Below are 25,497 nucleotides of genomic sequence, written 5' to 3'. Positions count from 1 at the left end.
TTTGTATTTATGTTCCAGTTTGCTCCTTGTTAGAATGTTGCTTTTCCTCTCTCCAAGTTGTCCCTTGTTGAACGAATTTGGGCATGCTCACTTTACAACCTTGAAGTTTTTCCTGAACCTACAGTCTCCTGCATTACAGTTTCTAAGTTAAATCCGCTGTTCATGTGAACTTGACCGTTATGACAACTCCTCAAGGTGAAAATTTACCAAATGGTGTTTCAATCTAATGGTGGCCGAAATTATAAAGTGGGGTAGAATTAATTGGGGGAGGAGGGGGGGGTTGACTTGTCTCCAAAGCTTTGATTTCCCTTTGTGAAACTGAAAACTTAAGCTTGAACTTTGAGAAAGGAGTTTCCATTATGCTAGAATCCATTGTACAGACTGAGATTCCTTCAGGTGATAAATACTTGTCTGTTGACCAGTAACGAACATGATTTAGATTTATTTTGGGGATTGGGGGGGACAAAAATAAAAAACCCTACTGGGATTCAACTTTGAAGGATGTCGCTCATGAGGGCCTCAGTTGGTGACATACTGAAGTTGTCGTTTACAGAACACTGGGGGCTGAGAATGATACTTACGCCAATCAACTCATTTCACGGAGACGAGAAACAAAAAGTTTTGCTTTGCTTACCATCCGTTGACAGACTTGTAGTTTGTTTTATCTGTTGAGAGTTGCAAAGATTCTTGTGATTTGCACGTTGGGATCTTTGGTTTGGTCTCGGCAAGCCTCTTAGTTTATGCTTTGTGGCGAGGGCTCCGTTCTACTGAGGAAGACTACACTGACAAAGAGTTTGCAACAGACACATGTGTCGCTTCTCTCCTTCAGTGACACCACAGGTCGAACAAATGATCTGCATGACTGAAATACAGTACAGTAGCTATAAGTTTAACAAAAGGCTCCAACAGTGTGGTATTATCTGCACTTTGGATTGGCTGGGAAAATTGTTGACTTAATTTTTTTTTTTTTTTTTTTTTAAATTGAAGCATACAGGCAATGATGTTACCTGTTTCCTTGGAACATCGACCAGCTTGGCTCACAAGTGTTGATAAAAACTTTATTAGTAAATGAAAGGCATGTTATTCCAGGGAATTGCAGCAGTTTTAACAACACTAGTGTACAAAAAAATCTAACACTCATCACTTAAAATAACAGTGCTATCAAAATGGGAGGTGGGGGGAGAACATAACTAATTGCAACACTTAACTTAAGAAAGTGACAGTTTGAGGGATGGTGGAGAGGAGTATCTGAACGTAAGCGTTTTTTGTCCATAGAATTAAAAAATAAAAAATAAAAATCCCCTTCTTGGTTCGACTCTTCCTTTCCTCCTCAGCACAAAAAAAAAAAATAAAAATAATAATGCGCTAAGTTCGTGAGCCTCCTTGACGTTTTTCCTTTTCAAAGCCTGGTTTTCAGTATCTGCTGCGGGCGATCCCTCGATCAACCCGACTGCCCCCACGGCCACCACCGCGGGGTGCCCCACGGCTAGAGCTGCTGTATGCGTCACGAGGAGGGTAGCCTCTCTCGATCGGGGGTGCGGGCCCCCGCTCCTGTCTGCCCAATCGCTCCCCGCGGCTAGCGGAGTACGGGTCGCTCCGACTGCTGGGGTAACTGTCGCGACTGCCATATCCGTCCCGGGAGCTGCTGCCATAGTCGTCATAGCGACTGCTTCCGCCACTCCCACCGTAGGATGGAGGGGGACCCCTTGAGGGCGGGGCGCTGCGCGAGTTACCTGCAGGGTCAACGGGTCAGGTAATTGGCAAGTTCATCACTTTAAACATTGCTGATTTTTTTTTTTTTGCTTTCTGCATTCCCATGTGCCCATGTCAAGTAGAAACCAATACATTTTTCCCCCCCCATTATGAGTACAACAGAAGCCCATTCAGCACCCAAGTATGTACTCTATTGAATGAACCAGAGAAGTGACTATACCCACTGAACTTGGAGATCAGATGCTGCCTCAGCCGATATTGTTTCCAAGCTTACATTGAACAGGTGTGAGGGGACTTTAAAAAGGGCAGTGATAAGACAGTAGCATGCCACTGTACAGCTGTGGGTCAGCTGTCTTTCTCCTTTTAGATCTCCAGCTGTCAGCACTGCGGATTGGCCACTCGCCTTGTCGTTTGGTTTCTTGACGGTTCTGTGTGTTTGGTTTTTTTTGGGGGGGTTTGATTACGCTTTTCCAGAAACGAGGGTTATGTGCAAGACTCCTTGTAGCAGCATTTCTGGTGTTCTGGAGAATGAACACTGGTTCTGAGTTGACTGGTAGTTTTTTTGCTTTGTTTTTTTTTAAAGAACGCCGTTCCCAACACTTTCGGGGGGGTGAGTTTTTGAGTACCGGATGCATGTCATCGGTCCCCAGCTCCCAGGATCACAGTGTGCACACCGGAGAGAAACACTACGACAGACTTTTAGCGCTTGCGTTGCAAAGCGGTTCATCTTACCGTAACCATCATAGGGATCCCTATAGGAGCCTGCGCTGGGGCGATCCATGTAGCCCCTCGGCTCACGGCCTCCTCCATAGCTGTCACGATCGCTAGCAGGAGGAGAGAGCACTTAGTACATTACATTACATTTATTCATTTGGCAGATGTTTTTATCCAAAGCGACTTACAAGTGAGATAGAGTACAAATTCTAGTAAAAATTCTAAACATGGGAAACAAACACTGAATATGGAAGGTGCCATAACAGCAGCACAAGTCAACACCTGCCCCTACCTGTAGCCCCGCGACATTGAGCCGTAGTCGTCCCGGGAACTGGAGTGCGGATAGTCACGATAAGCGTAGTCCCGTGGGGGTGGTGCGTAGTCTCGCGTGTCCCTGGAACTCATGTAATCACGACTGGAATAGCTGTAAAAGTTGCAAGGAGACCAACAGTTTATTAGCACAGAAAACGCAGAAACTGCCTGCTTTATTACGACAACGATCCAGACAATGCGCTTAGGCTGCTGGCCCTGGTACAGTCCAGTGAAAGGAACTGATGGATGTCGGTGGGGCACACCTGTCTTTTGTGCTGTACTGGTCGTCACGTGGTGACGGGTAGTCATCTCTCCTTGACATCATGGGGTCTCTGCGGGGAGGCGGGGGGCCATAGGGGTCCCTTTCCCTGGACATGGGAGCTGTGAAGAAGGCAGTAACAGACGTGAGGCATCGGCCATTTAAGCCTGTGCTTGGCACGTCTGAGCAAGCTGCCGATTTCACTTACGTCTCCCCATCGGTCCTGACGGTGCAGATCGCTTGGGAGGGGGTCCTCCATTGCGAATTGGGGGTCCCCTCTTCATCGGGGGTGGACCTCTGGATGACATGCCTTTGAAAAAGGGATCTACAATCCCTGCAACAGAAGAGACATCCATTCAGCTGGCAAGTCACACTCCATCCACTGGACTTTAAAAGAAATCAGTGCATCAATGTAAGCTCAGAACTTCTTAGAGGACAAAATGGGCAACATCAGTTCAAACACATCAATGCCACATGGTTTCATCATTGCTTACTCTCCTGCTCAAAAGTTTCAAATGAAAAACTAGCCCCCCCTGAGCAAAATTATCCATACAATGGTTAATAAAAGGAAAATGTTGTAAACCTGAGCTGTAGTGTGCCTGTGTATGTACCTCTGGTTGGCGGGCCTCTCATACCAGTTGGTCCTCCTCTCGATCCTCTGGGTCCTCTTGGCAGTCCGCGGCTCCGGGGGTGCAGGGTCGGCGGGCCCCGACGGCCTCCCGATTCAAACTGGGGCTTTGTGGCTTGCTCTACCTTTATCGGTTTACCATCGAGGGACTGGGGAGAAGGAGGAATTGCTCAGAGTTAATGACTAAACAATGCAAGTTGCTAGCAAAAAAAAAAAGCATCAATGACAGCGATGAGGATAAATTTTACCTTTCCATTCATTTCCCGCACAGCATCCTTCGCGTCAGCTGGGCTCTCAAAAGTAACGAAAGCAAAGCCTCTCGATTTGTTCGTTTCGCGATCTTTCATCAACAGCACTTGAAAAGGGGAAAAAATGCATGGGTTATAAGTGGCCCACCGGTTCTCAGGCTAAGCAGTGAAGTAGCAGGGCTGGACTGTATAAGTTAGTGTATACACCCTTTGTACTACAAGGAATTGAAAGGCCAGAACAGATTTGAATGACAAACACTCCAGGTGATAGTTACAGCGGAAAGCCCCCACCCCATTACTGGAAGACTGGTACAGTTTCAAGTTCCACCACTCTGCCTAATTAGGTTTCATCTGAAAGACCGGTTTGACAAAAGCCTAAACGACTTTGAAACCTGGTAAAGTTTCAGGCATACATACACAGACACCTTCTCTAACAAATGTCAGAACAAAAATTTGAGATTACATGGCAAAAGAACCACTCAAGTGAAACTGCTGAGGAATACCTTCCAAAAAGGTGCCCACAAGCACAAGTCATTTACCTTGTAGCAGCTAGCCAGCTAGTTAAATTGTCTGCACCTACTACTAAGTGGTAGTACCTAGCTCAGGTTCTAAACATTTTCAAAGTTACACGAGGTAACTAGAATTTATTGCTCAAAGCAGATTCTACAGCTCATAGTAGATTACAGGTTAAAACAGACCATTCACTTTTGGCAACAACTTTCAGCTAACAAGCTTTTTTTCCTTTCTTTCATCAATACAGCTGAGGGGAAGGGGGCAATTCTCTAAATGTGGATGAGCATTCTTATCTATAGTTCTTACAGATTACATGTCGTGCAAATGTGTAACCCTGGGGGAAGGGAGAGTTCACTCCACTGCAAATCATTCTGAAACCATTTGAAGTGACTAGCGTTAAGGACCAGGGTTCTTGGCTCCATGGTGACCAAACACTGCATATCATTTGGCTCCAAGAACCAGAAGTGAAAGCAGGGACTTAAGGCTTTGGCCTTCCAAATCAAACCACCTACACTGGGAGCAACAGCATTACCTACACACCAATATCAAGAGAGGCTCTGAACACTTACTACACCATTTCTGGTTATTGAAAGGTCTTACTGAGAAAATGAATGGCCATGAACTGGCTTAAGTTGGTCTTTTCCCCTTAAGACTCCTAATTGACTAAAACCATCTGTAACTATTACCTTCCACTATTCTGCCATATTTGCTGAAATACTGTTCAAGGGCCTTCTCGTTAGTCTCAGTATTTAGGCCACCGATGAAGAGTTTCCCTGGTCGGTCTGCCTCGGCCATAATGGCGTCTCTGTAACCTCTAAACAGAGAAGAGAGATACACAGATGTGCATTACTGCAAGTGGAAGTCTCCTTGTGACTCTTCATAGACTCCATTCCACACACCTGTTGCATTCACAAACGTAGCATTTCAACATGCACGGGCCGTATATAAACAACTAAAACAGGTAAAATGCTCAATTTAAGGGCAATTGTGAAACACTGCCAAGAATGCAGTCAGATCAGCTTGCTAGCGTGGGTTGATCATAAATTCTTCAAAGAAATTCCGAACTAAGTACTGCACGTCGGAAACAAGGCCTAAGAACCATGCAAGACAAAATGGCGGACTGCAATGAATGACAAGGATGTATGGCATTAGTTTACCAGACAATGGCGCAAACGCATGCAATCTGCAGACCACCGCGAATTAATCTCTGATGCTAGATAGCCACTAAGCCATAACTATCCACACTAAGCACGAGAAGTCTGGAAGCTGGCCAACAGACCGACAAACTGAGATGCATTCATTAAAATGGCGCCGCGTTCCTGTGGTTCAGTGAATGTATCTAGCTAGCTAGCCAGAAGGCGTTAGCCAAGCCAGTTAATCGTGGTATCACTCAATACTCCAATTCGTCACGAAAAAAAGTTATGCGAAGGTGTGTATGTGGTCGAAGGCAGGACACAGAGCAAAGAATGGCAAACTCAAACAGAATGCAACTTCTTGCTTGAAAAGAATTAGCCATCTGGTTCACTCACCTATCTCTCCAAATTGACGGTGCGCAACAGGAGACAAACAAAGACGCATGTGTATTTATACTCATCACGTGTTTGCAGCCGTCTACAACAGTACGCCCCGGAAATGATCTAAGAGTTACTTCATACGAGTTGCATGGTGTAATGCTGTCCCCTGTCGTATCCTCATGTAATAAGAAAGAATAATACCTGTTAGAATTATGATAAAAATACATACGTTAAATATATATATATCTGAGTAGCTTTTAAGTTACGGTTTATCATAACGTTTTATAACTTGGATTTTGCTGTAAGAGACAATTAGGTGTGGTTCTCGGCTACCTGACGTATGACAGTGCGTGGTAACAGACCACTCCCCTCCTGTTACGGAAGTTTACCCAGCAATCCGTGTCGAGTAGAGCGATATGACAACCATACTTACAACGTCAGTCAGCGATCCAAGTTACACTGGGATGGTTGTCGAAGCCAATGCAGACTGCCCAGTCGTTGTAGCTAGCTAGCTAGCTGTCCTCTCTGGCTGCAGCGTATAAAAGGGAAACGGGATAGCTGCTTTAAGAACTGACAACTTGGCCAGCTTGCTAGCTATTTAATAATGAAGATGCTGAAAAGCATATTTGGAGTTGCGTGCACATTAGTTGCGCTTAGCCACTGCTCCGGCTTCTATCTTCCGGGTTTGGCCCCGGTAAGCTTTTGCGAGGAGGGGAAAGATAGCAGCGACGACTGCCAGGTAATAAGACTGTTTATATTTTCCATGTGTTAGCATTCAACCGTGGAGGTGCATGACAAGCAGTGTTTCTCGATTCAGGCAGCTGCCTAGCTAATGTCAGCCAGCTACTTCAGTAAGGGCTTCTTCATCACCTGGAGCTTTGGTTTAGGTTACGATAGCCACCACTATTCCTTAGGTAGCAGACTCATTCTTTGTGGATGTGTTTTATGGGCTTGTGTTTTATGGAATAACTTCATTGTTTGCTGTATATAGTGTTTAGTTTTCATTTTAGGTGGCTAGCTATCGTTGTCCTAGAGATTGGGAGCTAGCTGGTAGCATTAACTTTAGCATTGTAGCATCTAGGTAGCTATATCATGGCTTCTTAGTAACTATTTGGCTTCTTAGGTAGCTAGCAAGTTAAAACGAGGTACTCAGCTGACCATCTAACGTTAGCCAACCAGACTATGTATGTACTGACAAATTGCTTCTTTTGCTAAATCCATTCAATGTTTGGTAGTGGGCTACCTAGTTTTCAGGATGATAGGCGCTATAGTTGAATGAGCTGGGTCTGTTAAAACAATGTAGCTACCTGTTTATATTAGCTGTCTAAATGTGTGTTTACTTTACTTCATTGGTCCAGAATCATGCTTAAAATGTTTTCTCTTTGCCCCTTAAGTAGCCATCTATCTCACCAATGAGCTATGTAGCAAATGTAGTTGTGCGCAATACTTTCAGACTAACTGGAATTTTAAAATATAATCTAGCTAACAAAATATGACGAAATCATATCATACTATTTTATCAGAGATACTTTCCTCCCAAGTTTGCGTTACAGTTGTGTAAATATGCACTGTTCATTTAATGTAGAGCAGTAGGTATACCGCCAATGTCTTAATATTATCGGAATTGACGCATCTGCTATATTTCTTTGTGCTTTTCTCCCCAGTCTGATATTCAGCTGTTTGTGAATCGCCTTGATTCCGTGGAGTCAGTGTTGCCTTATGAATATGATGTGTAAGTAGGCATGATTATATTTATATGTATTTATTATTAGGGTGTATGACAGTTTTTCACCAGACAAACGCAAGGACCTAACTACCGTGTTGTACTTGGTTCACCCTGAAGGTTTGACTTCTGCCAAGATGATAAAGAGAGGAGACCTACCGAGAACCTTGGCCAGGTGCTGTTTGGAGAGAGAATAGAGACGTCACCATACAAGGTAAGAAAATTTGTTTAAGTTTGACGCAATGTCTTTTTTTCCCTCATGGTTTGGTTCATTCATTCACAAAAGAAAAGGATACACCCAACACCAGGCTGGTTAAACCTGCTGGGTAAACATCCTCCTTCACATGTTATTATCTGTTTTAATGTGAAGAGGTATACAGTGAAACGGAATTGCAGTGCTTGTGAGGATATCATTGATAATCTTCAAATTGATTTTCTTTCTTCCTTTTTTTTCAGTTCTCATTCATGAAAAAGCAGAAATGTCAGAAGGTCTGCACCAAATCTTACGATGCCACCAAACAGGAAGATCGTGAAAAGCTGGAATTTCTTAAGAATGGAATCCGGCTCAATTACCAGCATCACTGGTGAGTGTCGCGCATGAAGAACGCTTGCAGCTTTGAGTGTGGAGCCAAATTCCTGCGGGGTGTTAGAGAAGCTGCCATCGGGACCAGCATTGATGTGTTGCAAATGTATTTTATAGTTAGGAACTGACACTCTTACACGTTAAGTTGAATTTTAAGTAAATACTGGACCACTGGTAAATACCGACTTTATGGGTTTCTGCAATGGAAAGATGGTGACTTGTGTCCCAAGCTTAATCATACTGAAGACCTCTCCTCTATGACCGCTCTGCAGGCCCCTCTGCATTAGAGATTGAAGGCATAAGTGCCCTGATGTGGACTTGTGTTCGTGGCTGAGCAAGCTGTTTCGTGTCACTAAATCTGGGACAAGAGATGGCCCTTTGAGTCATCCGGTCTTGCACACTGCACACAGTCCTTTTTGCAATGGCTTTTGAACGTGCAGTTGTTTGAGAACGGAGTTATTAGGTGCATTTGGCAGCACTGTTATCCTCGTCCTGTGACCTGTACATTATCGATGAAAGCTGGGTTTGGTGTTGAAATGAATGCCGTGTATTTGCTACAGGATTGTTGACAACATGCCTGTCACGTGGTGCTATGATGTGGAGGATGGTCAGAAATACTGCAACCCTGGTTTCCCCATCGGCTGCTTGGTGACCTCAGATGGTCGGCCAAAAGATGCCTGCGTCATCAGCGTGAGTTGCATGGCTGTGTCAAAGTGCAGCGTGAATGTTGAAAAGCAGTATACTGCATGCTAATGATGTCATCTCATGGGGTGGAAGCTTGACCTCTCTGAGTATAATGGAGGTTATGATGAAGTCCCCAGGCAGCAGAGGTGGTTAGATTGTCTGTGATTGAAAGATGATGAACGTGGAGGTCTTTTTAATTTTTACAGTTGGGTGGGCTGGAACAGTCCCAGGGCAGGGTTAGAAAAGGGCATCCTGAATGAAACTGTGGAACCCTGAATATGGGCAAGGGTGAGTTGGCAGGATCAAAGTGGGCCTGACGCCAGGCATGTGGTGCTGGTCTCCTTATATTGCAGTCCGAATTCAACAAGAGGAACACTTTCTACGTCTTCAACCACATCGACATTGTCATCACCTATCACAACGGCACCAAGGAGGGCTGGAGAGGGTCAAGGCTTGTGGCGGCCACCTTGGAGCCTAAGAGGTGAGGCTGGGAGGCCATGTCCACCGGGAGAGTCATTTCAGGCCTTGAAGAGCTGTTTTAATGTGGTTACACAGGAGACTGTCATCATACCAGCAAATGGGGAGATTTGTGAAAACAAAGACATTTTCAGTCTTAAAATTATGTGTTAGCATGGTAAAGTATGTAGATTCATGTAACTTTGGCCTACCTTCCATGTCTGTGGAAGAGTGAAGCAGAGAACAGGGATTTCTGCCTTGTGGAAATGTTCAAAAAACTAACTGCAAATCCAAAAAAATGGTAATGATCCCCTTTAAATGCCAAGAATTCTTAAGAGATTTAACTTTCGGATTAATTGGCTAGATTTTGTGGTGTTTTCAGTGTTGTTTACATGTAGTCACAATATTCACAGTAAGGCGTGCATAAATATGTGCTGTTTTGCGAATGCTGTTCACTTCTGTGCATCACAAAAAAATCACAGTTAATGTAATACCATATTTCACCAGCAGACGGCACAAAACAATCAGTGGAGGATTGTAACTGTGTGCGCAATTTGCAAGATTGAATGTATGACTATTTGGTCAGCCTGCTGGACAGTGACGGCAGGTGGCATGGAAAGCTGTGAGAGCCTCATGTGTGGTGGGTCTCGTCTGGGTTTGCAGCATCAAACACAGCAACGCAGACAATCCAACATGTGATGGACCCCCCATGGAGATCCCCGGAGATGCCAAGGGTAACCTGCAGCTCACCTACACATATTCCATCTCCTTCTCGGTAAGTTGATTCCTGTTAAACTTATTTTGGGCCTATAAAAAAAACAAAAGAAAGTGTTCCTCTGTTTAAGAAAGATGGGTTTTGTGTATTTTTGATCTGTACTGTTCAGTGACCAGGAGTTGTGGTTACATTGCATTGCTGTAATATATGACTTGTCATTTGTCCCCTACCCACAGGAAAACAATAACATCAAATGGGCCTCCAGATGGGATTACATTTTGGTATCCATGCCTCACTCCAACATCCAGTGGTTTAGGTGAGTGTGAAGTTAAGTGTTACGGCTCAGGTGAGCACAGGGAAGAGGCCCTGGTCCTCATCATGGCTGGTTTGCGTTGTATTCCCACCCAGCATAATGAATTCCCTGGTCATCGTGCTCTTCCTCTCCGGCATGGTGGCCATGATCCTGCTGCGGACCCTGCACAAGGACATCGCCAGGTACAACCAGGTGGACCAGGTAACTCTGACCTCTCCGCTCTGTTACTGATTGCAACAGGCTTCGAGCTTTGAGCCTCTGTGGTGGAGGATGTTTGTCACGTTTAGTGCTGTGAACTAAACCAGTATCATCTCATGGACCCATAATCTGACATTTTGGAAAATTTAAAACAGATCTGCATTTAACAAGGATTTTCTCATGTATATAACACTCTGTCTTTGTTGTCTTCTGTCTTCTGGATCTGTTCAGTTTTGCCAAACATGTCTGAACCTCTGTTGTAATATTCACAGGCAGACTTGGTAAAGATACCTCCATCCGCCGTGAATACCCTTATTTTCTATGTAAGCTGATAAAATAGCACAAAACTTTTTTTAAGTGGTGCTTAAATGATAGCTTCACCATAAATAAAAAAAAATCAGTATGGTGCCACACCTCCACTGTAGCAGCTATCATATTAATGTCATCTTCTCATTCTGTCAGCAAAGTTTTCAATTATGTAAATTCATAATTCCAACTCCAAACACTTAGATAAACTAGATGTAATGTACTCTTTGTATACATTTGGAATGTGAATTTGTATCCATTTTAACAGTGCATTAGCTTGACAACAGCTACAGAGCTATGGAGTTCATATTTACATCATCATCTCAATAATAAATAAAAGGTGTAAATATTTCAGGACACCCACCTGTGTACATTTTGATGGCTAATCCATCAGAAAGTATGACTGGAGGGAGTTATAAATCAGGTGCCCATTCATGGCTTGTTAGAGCATTAGCGAGGGGGAGTGTTGCACACCAAGTGTGGAGAAAATGCTTGAAAAGAGATTTGTCATCTGAAGCCAGTTCTGTGCTTTTCAATATATGTACTTCTAATCTGCAAAGCACTCAGTTGCGATTATGGTGAAGTTACCATGTAACCGGCAAGCTGGTGTCTGATTATGGGAGAACATCATTGGATTCTCTGAATGGTCATGTAGGAATATTGATACCTTGAAATCTGGTGTTAAGTTGCATATTCTTCTCAGCCATGTCTGTCTTTTTGAGACACAATTCAGTAACACTTTGGGAACATACTGATTTATTTGTCACTAGCACTGTTTTTGTAACCTCTGAGGACATACAGAATGGACACTCCCACACCAGATTTCACGGTAATCGGCTGTGTAGTCCCACGAAAGGGCAAATCTGATTGGTGATAGGCTAAGTGGTGCCATTTGATGGGGGGTCCACTGGTTGGTGATTGGCCTACATGTACTGTACTGCAGTGATTTGTAATGGCTGCTGATTGGCTGTGTGGTGTGTTTCCTGTAGGAAGATGCCCAGGAGGAGTCTGGGTGGAAGCAGGTGCACGGAGACGTTTTCAGATCGCCTGGGAAGGGCATGTTGCTGTCAGTTTTCCTCGGGCAGGGCACCCAGATCTTCATCATGACCTTCATCACCCTCTGTAAGTGCCTTGCCCACGCGTTCTCCTGAAAAGCACTCAGTTTGCAAAAGGGCTTTCAACACACCCACTTCAGATTTCGCAGTTCCTAAAGTGCCTCCTATTTCCTGGCTCCCTTTCATGCCTCAGAAGAAGAAGACATTTTTAACCAAGGTTACTTCACAAGGTTGTTTTTTTGTGTGTGTAAAATGATTCCACCATGTGTTAACAAGCCAAGCTTTCATTTCAGAGCTCTTTATCAAATAGCAATGCAGAAATGTACCTTTTAAAGTTTAAACTAGGCCCTTTTCATTGCACTTCAAGCCTTTGTTTTTATTCTTTGAAGGCCCCATGTTCAGTATTGCAGTCCCGCAGGGCTTCTTTACATCTGTCAATGTCTGCTGTTGTTATTACTACAAACATTGATGTGGACGATTTTCTCCCCCCCTCCCAGTTCTGGCCTGCTTGGGCTTCCTCTCCCCAGCGAATCGAGGCGCTCTGATGACGTGTGCAGTGGTCCTGTGGGTGTTGCTGGGAACCCCAGCGGGTTATGTGTCTGCGCGCATGTACAAGAGTGAGTCTGCTTCCGAAAAATCCAGCAGATATTAGCACAGCTCAGCACAGCCCTCTGTTAAGGTGATCTGATAGTAGATTCCTCCCGCCGCCGTCAAACTTAACTTGATAATGCGGCGGTGACAGTTTAAAGAGTCTGCAGGGCTTTTGCAGCTTGTGATTGTGCTTTCTGATTTTGCCGTCCTCTATAAAAGGGATGTGAGTTGTTTTTGTCGGAAACAAAACGGAGGGAAAATGCGTGGTTGGACGTGCCAAACATTTATTAATCTCCCTTCATCAGCCTCAACTCGGCTTTTTACTCAGTTGGCTGTAGCCAGCGCACACTAAAGGCTTTCCCCGTGGTTCATTTTCAAGTGCTAGAAAGGCTTTGAATTAATTGCAAGTTCCAGTCAAATAGTTTACAAACATCACTTTTCTATCTAGCCTTTTTCAGAGAAAAGCTCAAGCTACCTCTGAAAGGACAAATTTGATAAACTGTACCTGAGAATTCCTTTTCTATATACTTACAAGTTGTGTCTTGTAACCGTATGTATCTAATGTGTATTTTGTAGTTTTGTGTGCTTACCTGAAATTTTAACTATTTAAATCTTAAATATTAATAAAAATCTAATTTTTTCTATACCCTTGCACTTCTTCATTTTGTGTCCTTCCAGCGTTCGGTGGGGAGAAGTGGAAGACCAACGTCCTGCTGACCGCGCTTCTGTGCCCAGGGTACGCGTGAGCGCCTCGTTTTCCGTGAACCTTGTTACACCTGACGGGCGGGACGGGGCATGGGGGTGGGGCGGTGGGCTCACGGCAGTGGAAGGAGCGGCTCTCAGAGTTGTGGTTGCTCTTTCCCCCCGGCAGGGTCGTGTTCGCGGACTTCTTCCTCATGAACCTCATCCTGTGGGTGGAGGGCTCCTCGGCCGCCGTCCCCTTCGGAACGCTGGTGGCTGTGCTGGCGCTCTGGTTCGGCATCTCTGTGCCCCTAACCTTCGTCGGCGCTTACTTTGGCTTCAAGAAGCAGGTAAGCTCCAAGCCTCGCTGTGTGGAGCTAGTATCGTGGCAGCAGTGTGGTGCAGCAGTAAGGAGCGGGACATGTAACCCAGCGGTTGCCAGTTAGAGTTCAAGGGAGGATACTGCCACTGTACCTATTGGCAGTATCCTTACCCGTATCCTTACCTGCTGTACTTATCCAGCTGTGTCGATGGATGATATGTATGCTGTGTAGGTCACTCAGGATAAGGGTGTCTGCTAAGCAAATAAGTGATGTGATAAAAAGTAACAGAACTACAGGCGTGTACAAATTCATTATAAATGTTTTGAAACAATTTAAAAAAAAAAAATCTGAAAACACGTATTTGAAAAAAACTTTTCCTTTGAGCTGTCCTTTATATAAGTTCGTGTGTCAGTACATCTTTTTTGCAATAATTGTTTTGTCCTTTTTTGTGTGTTTGTCTTCTGTAGGCAATCGAGCAGCCAGTGCGGACCAATCAGATCCCTCGTCAGATCCCAGAGCAGTCCTTCTTCACCAAGCCCCTCCCCGGGATCGTCATGGGTGGCATCCTGCCGTTCGGGTGCATCTTCATCCAGCTCTTCTTCATCCTCAACAGCATCTGGTGGGTGTGGCCTGTCTGTCTGTGTGTCGCCGCCTCCTCCTTCCGTAAGCAGAGGGGTCCAGTTTTAAGCATGGCTGCGTTGGAGGCTTTGGTCGTGTTGATTGGAACTGCTCCTCCCTCACCTGCAGGTCCCATCAGATGTACTACATGTTCGGCTTTCTGTTCCTGGTCTTCATCATCCTCCTCATCACCTGCTCAGAGGCCACCATCCTGCTGTGCTACTTCCACCTGTGCGCGGAGGTGAGAGGGAACCACACGCTCTGCTCTCTCGTTCAGAGGCAGGGCAGTATCCCAATGTCCTGGCAGCAGGCACTCAGTGTGACAGTGTCATTATCATACCTGCTATTAGAAATCGGTGCCAGGTGAAATGTCAGCCCAGCGTGCCGGTCGTGCCCAGCCTGCCCGCTAAGTTATGCAGGGTTGTCTTTCTGACAGTCTTCTGCTGGAAGAAAGAAACCTTCCTGTCTTCACGTTATTGCTCAGAACAACTTGGGAGTTGCAGAAGTGCAGCCAGTAGAGCCACAAGAACAACATTGCGTCATACAGAACACAGTGCGTCATACAGAACACAGTGCGTCATACAGAACACAGTGCGTCATACAGAACACAGATACAGAGCAACAGGCTGCATCACAGCGTGACAGGCCTCATCATTTGTCAGTCTGGTGAATAGTGGTGTTAAAACCTGTGCCATTGGGAATACAGAGATGCCATGATCAATTGTGCATTGCTCTATGGTACTGCTGAACAACAAGTGCAATAATATAGTAATGCGTGAGGAAAGGAAGGATTTAAGTCATGGTAGGGGGAGGTTTCTGCAGGAGCAGGCTGTTGGAGATAGAAGGAGCTGTGGTGCTGTGCAGAAGCAGGTTCTCAGCTCCATGCCCTGACATCTCTCCCCCCCCAATCCTAAGGACTATCACTGGTGGTGGCGATCCTTCCTGACCAGTGGCTTCACGGCGGTCTACCTGTTTGTCTATGCCGTGCACTACTTCTTCTCCAAGCTGCAGATCATCGGCGCCGCCAGCACCATCCTCTACTTCGGCTACACCATGATCATGGTGCTCATATTCTTCCTCTTCACAGGTGAGTGGCAGAGCGCTCGGGGAACTGGGCTTTTATCCACAGGGTTTAAGGTTTCAGCCCCTAGTGAGACGCTGCTGTTGCGTCAGGGGTTGAAAAGAATAGCTTCCAACCAACCAGATGCATTAAGGCCACACTGAAACCAGGTTGACTTTTCCACGGTGATAATGGAAAAAATTCGACCTAGGTACGCTCAATTTTCATAAGACATGAAAATATTAAAATGCCAGTAGGGGCAGTTGGTCCCAAGACAGTTATTTTCAGCTGTCACGTTCAGCTGTCCACCTGAGCAGCCTATTGTCAATACAGTTTATTCAGGCGTAATCCTGAATTTTTTTAGGGAAATGCCTGTTGGATCAAAGACAAAACACTAGGTTTATCAGTCAAGGAGCTAGGCTTATCAGTCAAAGAACCTCTGTGTCAAAGATCAGTGACATATTGACTCTGGGAGGTATTCTGGTGTCACTCTGTTGTAAACATGGTTTTGCTTGAGAAATAACATAAGTTAAATGATTAACAGGTCATACAGCCCACCGAGGCTCATAGTTTTGTGTTATATATATATATATCACATATATACATATATATAATATATATAGTGTTCATATATAGAATCTTATACATGTTGTATTCAGCATCATGTAAAGCCTGGTTTTTAACTCTGTAAGGGTCTGTGCTATTACTGTGAATCCTGGTGAGATATTCTGTGCATGTATAACTCTGGGAGAAATACTTCCTGGTATTGGCCAGAAATGCACCTGTAACTAATTGCAACATATGTTCACCGATGTCGTCATCTTCAATTGGTTGTGAGCAGAGTTGAGTTGGGGGAGTGTGTGTATTGCACTGCTTCAGATGAAACAGGCAGGGCCTAATGTGATATCTGCATACGGATATCCGTTTCGCTCCGGCTCCGTAATACTCTGCACATCCGTATCTAACAAGCGTGGCGGTTTATTCCCAGCAAGAGGGCAATCTCCGTTTCCTTATTGCTCCTCTGTCTCAATGAATTTACCAGGCAGTGAGACGGTACTGAGGCAAGCAGATCTGGCCCGCCGTCTTCCTCGGTGGAAATGTCACTGCCGCTGATGTTAGCGTATCCTCTGGTCCTGTCTGCATTACTGTAATGCAGTGGGAAATGTTCCAACCGTAAACACACACTCAGTTAGAGCGGTGGTGGTAGCCTTCCTCCTTGTTAAAATGACATGCAATGCGCGTTTTGTGTGTGTGTGTGTGTGTGTGTGTGTGTGTGTGCGCGCGCCTCTGCTATGCTCTGGCAAAAGTATTGAATTATCTCCCCATACGTTCTGGCCTCACCATGGATCTAGCATCCCCTCGGTGTTGACCCATCCCGGACTAAACGAAGCCATTAAAAATGTGTCATCGAGGGCTCCGGGGCCCTCCTCCGTCTTAATCAGATCTCACGCAGTTTTCGAGCCGCACATGTACCGAGAGGCAAGAGGGGTGAGGGAGACAGCTGCTGCCTCAGCAGGGCTCGGGGGCCGTCGTGCTTGCAGGGCCGGGCCTGTTACCCATGACCCCCCCCCCCCCCCCCCCCCCCCTCCCAGCTCCGCGCGCACAGCCGCTGTGGCGTTGCGTAACGAGCGAACACTGTTTGCCGTCTTAACTTTCTGCGCACTCAACTGCAATTACTGGCCAGCTCCCTGGGCTAAGTGCTGTAATTCCCCTGCCGGCGTGAGGAGAGTGCAGCGCTCCCAAGGCCTCGAGAAGCAATCTCTAAGTGCCGAGGCCTTGATTTGAGGGTTGATTGTGTTTATGTGGATGTTTCTGTGGATCCATTTACTTTTTTTATTCCAGAGGGGGGTAATCATTTAAATGCATCTTATGAGACTGAGCGTAGCATGCGCACTCTCTCCCTCTCGCTCGCACACACTCCCACTCACGCTCTCTCTCTTACTCACGTGCACAACACACTCCTTCCCACTTACTCTCTCCCACTCTCCCTCTGTCTCCCTCCTTCCCTCTCCCCCTCTCTCTCTCTCTTTTACTCACACACACTCTCTCTCTCTCTCACACACACACCCCCCTTTTTGAGCATGACAGACAGTCTCTGAAGATGGTCACAAGTGATTCTTTTTTTTTTTTCTTTGGTCAAGTCATGCTCTACGTCGATTCAGTTCTCTCTCCTGGCCTTTTCGGCTCTTCTGGAAAGTGCCAGCTTTGATCAGCCTCGCGCGGAGCAGTAGATTCAGTACTGCAGGAGATTCTCTGTTGATACAAGATCATTACAGGACAAAGGGAAGGACCGCGCTGTTTGTTGTCAAGGTGCTGATTGCGTGTGTAAGCGCAGGCTCACCTTTTACACAAGGCCCCTCATAAGGGTTTAGTCTTAATGGTGAGCTTTTGCTTCTATAGGTGCGGGAAGAAATGTCAGGATGCACCCAATTTATTTGTTGCCATGGATTATAATAGATGCACCAGGAGCCCTGACTACGGCTGTTATGGCAACTTCCCCGTACTGGCACTTGAGGTATAAAGATGCGTACCAAACGAGAGATGTGGGCTCGTTTTATCCGCACAACAATACGATCAAAAGCCCCGGTGCATACATTTCAGCCCCCTGCACTGTGCTCAGCCACCCCTGTTTCACTGTCTCCTAACGAAGTGCAGATCTATATGTTTCTACGTCCCCCCCGAGCATCGCTATAACTGAGATAGAATGCACTCTTCGACACTCTTGTATGTCGTAGATCTGCTCTTAATTTAAATGCACGTGAACTGAAATACTAATCACTTAAATAAATAACTTGCAGTTTTGACTGTTAAGGTCCGGTTGTTTGAACTGCAGAGAAATAGAAAAAACTTGGGAACAGACTTACAGGAATTATCAATATTAGTCATATATATGGCTTTGAATAAAAAAAGTGCATAGGACCGTTTCCAGCATGGTTTCATTGGATTCAGGGTTGAATTACACCCCTATGGAAAGCTCGTAGTATGGAAATGCATCATTTTGCTCAACAAAGAAAATCTCATGCAGGCGATGGATTCGAAACCATATAGCACATTCACATTGGCATGAGGTGCGTTTGGATGTTAACGGACTTTTTCTGTGGTCAGATAGCTGGCACTCCTGTGGGTATTGGGAGGTCATATCTGAAGTGTGGGATTAGTGGACTTTTTAGAAGCTGGTAAAAGATGATCAGCGGTGAGCCTCCAGGGTCCCTCTACCTGTCAGGCCTGATCTCACCCCGATTGCTTACTGGGATGTAATTCTGTGTTTTTTGTTGTTGCTGCTTGTTCTCTTTCCTCCTTCCTTTGATCAAATTCTGCGGCCTGTTGCTGGCCTTGGCTAAACTCAGCCTGATAGCGCCCTCTCAGTTTTGCTGCTTGTCCCTTTTCCTCAGGATTCAGGCAGTATTAAAACCTTATCTCTGAGGTCTCGCCCTAAACAACTTTAGAAACCTTTGGCTTTAGAAAAAAAAAAGAGAGAGAGAAAGTGACATTCCGGAGAAACGCAGAAACAAAAATAGCGTGGAAAACGGTAATCTCATCCGGAAATAGATTAATAGTGTGGCGGTGACAGCCAGCCGAGGGGGCTGACTTTAACGGGCCTCTCCAGGAGAGGAATTTTCCAGCCCTCGGAAGGTAAGTTGGCGGTGCTGTGGATAAATTGACCCGTTCGGAGATGTGATTTAGAGGTTATTTTTGGAAATGGGCTCTGTTGAAGCGTCAGCCTTTGCGATGTTTATTTTGCTTATCCCTTTGTCTCCCGTCTCCCGCCCCAGAACAGACAAGAATTTTGTGCCCTACAAAAAAAGAAATCTCCATATATTCCTTACTAGTGTCAGTCTAGACGTGGAACAGGCAAGCCTTGAAAGACCGCTGTCGATGCAAAAAATCGGAACCACGTGCCTCCGACAATGGGACACATTCTCGCCGCCACATTTCGACGCCCTTCGTCCCACACCTCGCCCCTCACTGATCTTCTGTCTTAACCCCCCCCCCCCCCAGGCACCATCGGGTTTTTCGCCTGCTTCTGGTTCGTGAACAAAATCTACAGCGTGGTCAAGGTGGACTGAACAGGAAGTAGCGTTCACCGCTCCCTCGCGCAGCCCTCTACGGCGCCTCTCACTGGCGGGGATGAGAAGCGGGCGATGCAGCTGTTCAACGCTGCGCTGCACGTGTAAGATATGTACAGAACAAGGAGCGCCGGAGAGAGCACAGCCCTTTCTGCCTGTTTGTTTGGGGAACTCTCGACCTCTGTTTCTTCTGGCCTATGCTTTTAGGTTGCTGTTAATATATTTGTTGTTGCTGTTACTACAGTTGGCTATTGATTTTACCTTCCATGGGAAAAAGGAGGTATGGCCCTATGTGAACTCCAAAGATGTCTATCAGTGACATATATATATATTTTTTTTTTGGTCGGTGGCAGAGAGGCTTTTTACTTTGACTGGAAAGGACCTTGAGCGGAAGGACTTCGTTTTATGCCTGTAAGATGCTCTACTTTACTGATTACATTTTATTTTAAAGTCCTGTTGCTGTTCGTTGCGGCCTATTAAGTATGACTTGTTTTGTGAAACGGCTATTAAATAGATAGTAAGCATTTTAGTAAGTAGTTTACCTTCAATTTTGGTTCAGAAGTGACTGAACTATATTAAACACAAAATATTTGTCTTAAAAATGAACATTGATTAAAAAAAATAAATAAAAACCAAATGCACATATGGAATGTAAATTTTTCAAATGATTTATAAATAGGCTTGATTTTCATTTGGCAAGTTATTTACTACTAGATCACTTTTTACCTTCTGTTTGAAAGATAAGTCATACTTAATTGTTAAGTAGTAGTGTACCGTTTACTGTTTTCGAACAGTATCAGAAATGAACTTAGTCTTGTGTGGTCCCTACCTTGTAAACTCAAGAGTCTTATTTGTGATTCCTTTTTGCACCTTCATCGCTGTATTTCTAAAAAATTTAATACACAAAGAATGTCCGTTTTTTTTTTTTTTTTTTTCTTGAAGCATTAAGAAAAGAGGTTATTTATTTTTGTTGAATTTTGCCTGGGGTTTTCCATGTCTGGTTGTTTGGGGAAGGGAAGAGCAGGGGCTTCAGAATGCTGTGTGTAATGACCTGTCCTTTTTTTTTTTTTAAGAATGGATGCCCTTAATCATGACGCCATGTTTTAGATTTGATGGTTCTTCACTTATCATTTTTACCTTGCTCTAATGTTGGTTTCCACACACAAAGACACACACACACACACACACACGCACACACACACGCATGGGCGTCAGTTTGTTTTGAAAAGTGCTTGGGACGACGACAGGTTCGATGTGTTCATAACTAACTAAAGGCTTTCAAAAAGTGGTGGAGATGAAATGGGCCATGACAAAAAGTGGTGGGGACATGTCCTCAGTGTCCCCAGTGTCCCCAGCGTAAATGACGCCTATGCACACACGCGCGCACACACACGTGCGCACACACACACGGGAAGAATCGATGACACCGTTGCTCTCGAAGCGCACAGGATTCTTCGTCTGCAAATCATATCTGCCTCTTCGTGAGCGGCTCGGTAATTTTTGTTGCCTCAATGTTTGTATGTGAATAGGCCTCAAGCACCCTCCAAGGTTGGTTGTCAGTTGCGGGAGGGCGGTGTTTCTGCCTCGACCAGCCTCAGACCCACGTGTAGTGTAAGCCACTTGTTATGCTGGCATACTGCAGTACTCACTTCCCTGTTCAGGGCAGAAAAGAACACTGCAGTACAGCAAGAACAAACTTAGGAAAGGAAGCCCCAGTTTTCCTTGACTCTGTCAGGGAGCCTGCAGTAACAGAACTGGGGACAAGAGTTCATTCAGCTTCACAGTTTATTCAATGATATAAAATTTACATAAACATATTTTAACCATGTCAAAAAGAAAAAAAAGATACACAATCTAAAGGGAGTTACATAAAATCTCCTTATGTACTCTAAGAAACTTACCGTTTGTTTACGTTCATATTCTAAAAATTACATTATAAATAAATGAGTAAACATATCACACAGCACTGTTCTAAGTGGGATATCCAGTAATAGTTATTTCCCTTATTGTCTTGTATTTTGATTGTCTACACGGTTCTGAGATGCAACAGAAGTGAAGCCTTTTGTCCGTTCTCTCAAATAAAAAAAATGTTTGTTTCATCACAGAAATCTGCTTTTCATCTCAGTCACTGTGTTTCCTGTGTGAAAGAAATGTTTGCAGTTTCGCATCACTGTACTTCAGTGTACTAAATCACACATGGAAAGAAGGTAATTTAGGTTAACAAGAAACTATTCACAGCAGAGCATCACTGTTCAAACACACTATAACCTAAATTGGTAGTCAACAAATACAATTAAATATCCATGGTCTTAAAATACAAGGATTCTGAAGTAAATCACACAAGGATACGTCTTATAGTACCACATGTTGTATGTGTGGAACAGTTTGTTTTCTGTAAATATAATAGAAAACAAGCTTTGTGTCGTAGTGTCAAGGGGATCTCCAAAATCATAATTCTTTCCTTCTTTTGTGCCTTGAATCAAACATGGTCATCGAGAAGTAAAGCATATCCTCGGTCTTATGACCCCTCTCCCCAAAGAGAGGGCTTGCACAGGACCTGCATCGAACCACTGATCCTTACGTTATCCAGATTTTCTGAGAACAGGCAGAGAGTATGAGATAAGCCATCCGGGTGATTTAAGGATCAGTGAATCTGTGCAGCCGTGTCTGTCTCTGCGTGAAGATCTGCTTCAGTTCTACAGTTCAAGGTGACTGTTTTCACTGTTTATTGGGCTTCGGAGAAGCCCCCATCCCAGGCAACTTACATTGTTTACACTTGATTTATTATTCATGTATACAGTTGGGTGTTTTTTTTCTAAAACAATTCAGGGTAAGGACCTTTCTGAAGGATAAAATGACAGTTCCCAATGTGGGATTCAGATATACAGCTATGAGGTTGCCGATCCTGTTCTTTGACCACCACGCCCAATTGAAACTGGGCAGGATTACGAACAGCAACTGCGGTGAAGATATGCAGACAAAATATGGGTCATCCTTGCCAGTAAGCTGATATGTTTCTCAAATGGCAGACAGAGTTCATTTGAAGTTGGGACACGGGTAGTGTTCGCAAGGGCGACGGGCACATTTGAAAGAGAGTAAGGCGACGTGCTGCTTACTGAACCCGTTTCCTCTCTGCACTATACGCTGACATGGGGACGATAGTGGAGTTGTTTGGTGCCACCATGGCATGCTCACAGGGACACACAGACACACAGCTGAAGGATTCGTGTGCTCTCTTCTTGGACCCTGCGATTAGCAGGCTAACCATGCCAAGGCTAAATTATTTAATTTGCACCCCCCTAGGGTGGTGGGGGCAATCAATTTGGCAGTCACCAGGGATTAGAGCAGATATTCATTCCAGTCAATGACGGATACTGTACACCTCATTCGGGAGGCACTTTGAAATAGGAACAGTCGATGCAGGACTATTAAGAGTCGTTTTAGTGGTCAAGAGGTTTCAAGCGCAGCCCTGGGCCCTCCCCAGACACCCTGAGGCTATTAATCAATTGAGAGATTTATCTGATGAGCAGGTTTAGCCAGAATGACAAATGCCAGGGTCATGATAAATTTAGTGTCACTATCAAAATGTTTATAAGGAGGGGGCCTGGTGTGTGAGCTAGACCACTTACAATCCCACACTACATATGCAAGCTAAGCCCTGACATCAACCTAGAATACAGCTCCACAGACCTACTTGGTAGTTTAAGTTTTCATTTAATAATTACTGTTGTTGATGATATGTTGAGTTGTCTGTGTGTATGAGATCAGATAATAAGCATTCTGGCTCAGTTGGAATCGCAAAGGGGGTACAATTAACTATGAAATGTTAAATGTGAAAATTAAACACAAAATACAAAATAGGCAGTCTATAGACATTTCTGACAGTCACAAATCACTGGTTTAAAATTGAATTTCAACATGCAAGTTTTCTCTTTGCAGCAATTGGTCAATGGTTTTGTGTAACATGGGGAAATATGCATTCATCTGATGTGACAATTACAGAGAATTACATGATTCCCAAGGAATGTAACACTTATTTTTTTCCTGATTTTTTTTGGTCCCAAATGTCATTAATGCTGGTCATTGTGCGTGTACAAAACACTGGATCAGGCTGATCTTTCCTGCTACATAATTAACATGGAAAATGGAAAAATCACACTTTTATCTTTTGTGTGGCTTTAACACACATTTTCCAGATACTTGCTGACTTTTCGCAGACAGCATATTCCACATAACAATCTTGGACAGTTCATGACAGCATGTTGAATCGCTAATGGGAAGATAGGTAACCCTAGTACCTTTGTTGTAACTCATATTCCCTGTAGGCGATATGTAGCACGGGATTGAAAAGACCCGCTGTATGATGACCCACAACTGCGGTAGAATCATATCACACATTAACCTGCTGCTACTTACAAAAAAAACAGTGTTCTCATTCTGCACATCCGAGGTTCCCCCCCACCCTTGTGGGTCACTTGCCGTGGACGATGAGCTCTCTCTCGGAGCTGAGGCTGACGGAGGTGGTCTCCTTGCGGCTGTCCCGGGACCTCCTCTCGGTCGGGGAGGAGGACGTGGTGCCCTCCTCCCAGGTGCGCAGGGGGTAGATCCGGGCGGCCATGCTGGGTAGGTGCGGGAGTCCGGAGCGCCCGTCCGTGACGGTGAAGCAGCTCTCCACGGCAGAGCCGCGTGCCTGCTGGCCCTGCCGGCAGAGCGGGCCGCACAGCAGGGCCAGGAACTCCTTGCGCACGCTGCGGTGCATGTAGCCGTAGATGTAGGGGTGGACGCAGCACTGGAAGAAGAAGAGGATGAGGGCCAGCGAGGTCAGCCAGGCGGGCACCGCCGAGCCCGAGCGGATGGAGATGACGCTGAGCACGCTGTACGGTCCCATGCTCAGGATGTAGGAGGCCATGATCACGAAGACCACCCTGGCCGCCTTGCAGTGGTAGTGGAACCGCCTGCTCCGCACCCTGTTGGGGTATCCTGCCGAGAGGGTGGCGTCCGCTGGAGACTGCTGTTGCTGCTGCTGCTGCTGCTGCTGCTGCTGTTGCTGCTGCTGTTGCTGTTGCGGCTGGGGGCCGGGGCAGGGGGTGTGAGGGTCCACCTGGTGTCCCGCCTGGATGGGGTGCACCAAAGCGTTCTGTCTCCTCGCGGCGCGGAACACCATCCAATAGCAGGCCAGCATGATCACCATCGGCAGCCAGAAGGAGAAGGCGGAGACCAGGGTGGAGTAGGACGAGCTGGAGGACCACACCACGCTGCAGGTGTTGTGGCGGCGGTCGAAGGCAATGGAGCCCCAGCCGTAGAGCGGCGGCGTGCTCTGCAGGATGCTCAGCACCCAGGTGCAGATGATGAGGTTGGTGCCCAGGTGCGGCGTCATGCGCGTGGGGTAGGACAGCGGGTGGATGATGGCCAGGTAGCGGTCCACCGAAACCACGATGATGGTGTTCACCCCGGCGAAGGCGAAGAGGTGCATGAGCACCACCAGGGCCTGGCACAGGTGGGCGTCCAGGGGCCAGACCTCGGGCACGTTGGCGGCGATGGCGAAGGGCATGACCAGCACCGTCTGCAGCAGGTCGGCCAGCAGGAGGTTGAGCACGAAGCGGTTGGCCACGTGCAGCAGGTGCGGCTTCCTCTGGAACACCAGCAGCACCACCACATTACCGAACAGCGAGGTGCACACGATGACCGAGATCAGGGCCATCTTCACCACGCTGTTGACCAAGGAGGAGGGGTGGTGGGCACCCGGGTCCCAGGGCACCGTGCTGGAGTTAGGGCCCACAGTAGGGGCCAGAGAGGTGGGCATGGTTTGGGTACAGACGATGGGACAGTAACATGGGGGGGGGGGGTGTTGTGGTGTAAATCAAACTTGTCTCTCTCAGCTTTTTTTATTGGTTTGCCTGTTTCCAGCCTGGGGGAAGAACATAGCATCAAAGAGAAGTAAGAGAAATCCCTGCTCCTCTGCATTCAAATATGACAGGACAGCAACTGGATCACACGGTCTAAAGGCTGGGCTCAGTTAAAAATGATAGATTTATATCCCTGGAAATATTTGTGTTTGTGTGCTTTAAGGAAAGTTTATCTAGATCAGTCATACTGAAGACAGCGCTAACCCCTGCCTTAACTCTCCCACTAAGAATACATTACTCTGTCGGCGTATATTGTGTATCATAAATAGAAACGGAAATCTGCTGTTTGATCCCTTTTAATCGTCTATACACTGCTG

General features: G+C 45.7%; 3 protein-coding genes and 1 non-coding gene across 6 annotated transcripts; 1 reads left to right on the top strand and 3 right to left on the bottom strand.

The window, feature by feature from the left end:
- Positions 1–1,341: 1,341 nt before the first annotated feature.
- On the bottom strand, positions 1,342–5,960 carry LOC118791122 (RNA-binding motif protein, X chromosome-like). 3 transcript variants are annotated; one of them, XM_036548385.1, is made up of 9 exons: positions 5,917–5,943; positions 5,074–5,201; positions 3,875–3,981; positions 3,610–3,775; positions 3,207–3,332; positions 3,003–3,120; positions 2,720–2,851; positions 2,446–2,537; positions 1,342–1,733 (listed from the first exon to the last, which is right to left on the bottom strand). In XM_036548385.1, the coding sequence occupies exons 2-9, from the start codon at positions 5,180–5,182 to the stop codon at positions 1,414–1,416; spliced, it is 1,170 nt and encodes a 389-aa protein (XP_036404278.1). In that variant the 5' UTR covers positions 5,183–5,201; positions 5,917–5,943; the 3' UTR covers positions 1,342–1,413. The 3 variants fall into 3 exon arrangements, with proteins under 3 accessions (XP_036404278.1, XP_036404279.1, XP_036404280.1); XM_036548386.1 differs by having other exon boundaries at positions 3,634–3,775; XM_036548387.1 differs by lacking the exon at positions 5,074–5,201 and having other exon boundaries at positions 5,917–5,960.
- Positions 3,413–3,488, bottom strand: LOC118791696. The gene has a single exon (XR_005005557.1). It is a non-coding gene; the product is annotated as a small nucleolar RNA SNORD61 (small nucleolar RNA).
- Positions 5,961–6,315: 355 nt separating the features above from the next.
- On the top strand, positions 6,316–19,773 carry LOC118791480 (transmembrane 9 superfamily member 2). The gene is made up of 17 exons (XM_036548849.1): positions 6,316–6,640; positions 7,566–7,633; positions 7,745–7,838; positions 8,081–8,208; positions 8,768–8,897; positions 9,245–9,372; positions 10,011–10,122; positions 10,299–10,378; positions 10,471–10,576; positions 11,869–12,001; positions 12,432–12,551; positions 13,204–13,261; positions 13,397–13,556; positions 13,997–14,148; positions 14,277–14,388; positions 15,063–15,234; positions 19,207–19,773. Exons 1-17 carry the CDS (start codon positions 6,506–6,508, stop codon positions 19,272–19,274), a joined length of 1,956 nt encoding a protein of 651 aa, XP_036404742.1. The 5' UTR covers positions 6,316–6,505; the 3' UTR covers positions 19,275–19,773.
- Positions 19,774–23,584: 3,811 nt separating this feature from the next.
- On the bottom strand, positions 23,585–25,120 carry gpr101 (G protein-coupled receptor 101). Its single transcript, XM_036548940.1, has one exon. It carries the CDS (start codon positions 25,075–25,077, stop codon positions 23,746–23,748), a length of 1,332 nt encoding a protein of 443 aa, XP_036404833.1. The 5' UTR covers positions 25,078–25,120; the 3' UTR covers positions 23,585–23,745.
- Positions 25,121–25,497: the final 377 nt, after the last annotated feature.

The sequence above is a fragment of the Megalops cyprinoides genome, chromosome 16 (genome assembly GCF_013368585.1).
Source record: "Megalops cyprinoides isolate fMegCyp1 chromosome 16, fMegCyp1.pri, whole genome shotgun sequence".
NCBI lineage: Eukaryota > Metazoa > Chordata > Actinopteri > Elopiformes > Megalopidae > Megalops > Megalops cyprinoides.
Note: the sequence above shows the minus strand (reverse complement) of the source record. Positions and strands in the feature narration are given on the sequence as shown.

What these genes read in the sequence shown, in the direction of transcription:
- LOC118791122 (XM_036548385.1), bottom strand. Translation starts at nt 5,182, where the DNA reads ATGGCCGAGGCAGACCGACCAGGGAAACTCTTCATCGGTGGCCTAAAT. An exon ending in TGCGGGAAATGAATGGAAAG is followed by an intron (nt 3,776 to 3,874) that starts GTAAAATTTATC and finishes CCTTCTCCCCAG; the next exon opens with TCCCTCGATGGTAAACCGAT. An exon ending in GGATCCCTATGATGGTTACG is followed by an intron (nt 1,734 to 2,445) that starts GTAAGATGAACC and finishes TTGACCCTGCAG; the next exon opens with GTAACTCGCGCAGCGCCCCG.
- LOC118791480 (XM_036548849.1), top strand. Translation starts at nt 6,506, where the DNA reads ATGAAGATGCTGAAAAGCATATTTGGAGTTGCGTGCACATTAGTTGCG. An exon ending in GCCACCTTGGAGCCTAAGAG is followed by an intron (nt 9,373 to 10,010) that starts GTGAGGCTGGGA and finishes CTGGGTTTGCAG; the next exon opens with CATCAAACACAGCAACGCAG. An exon ending in CATGACCTTCATCACCCTCT is followed by an intron (nt 12,002 to 12,431) that starts GTAAGTGCCTTG and finishes CCCCCCTCCCAG; the next exon opens with TTCTGGCCTGCTTGGGCTTC.
- gpr101 (XM_036548940.1), bottom strand. Translation starts at nt 25,077, where the DNA reads ATGCCCACCTCTCTGGCCCCTACTGTGGGCCCTAACTCCAGCACGGTG.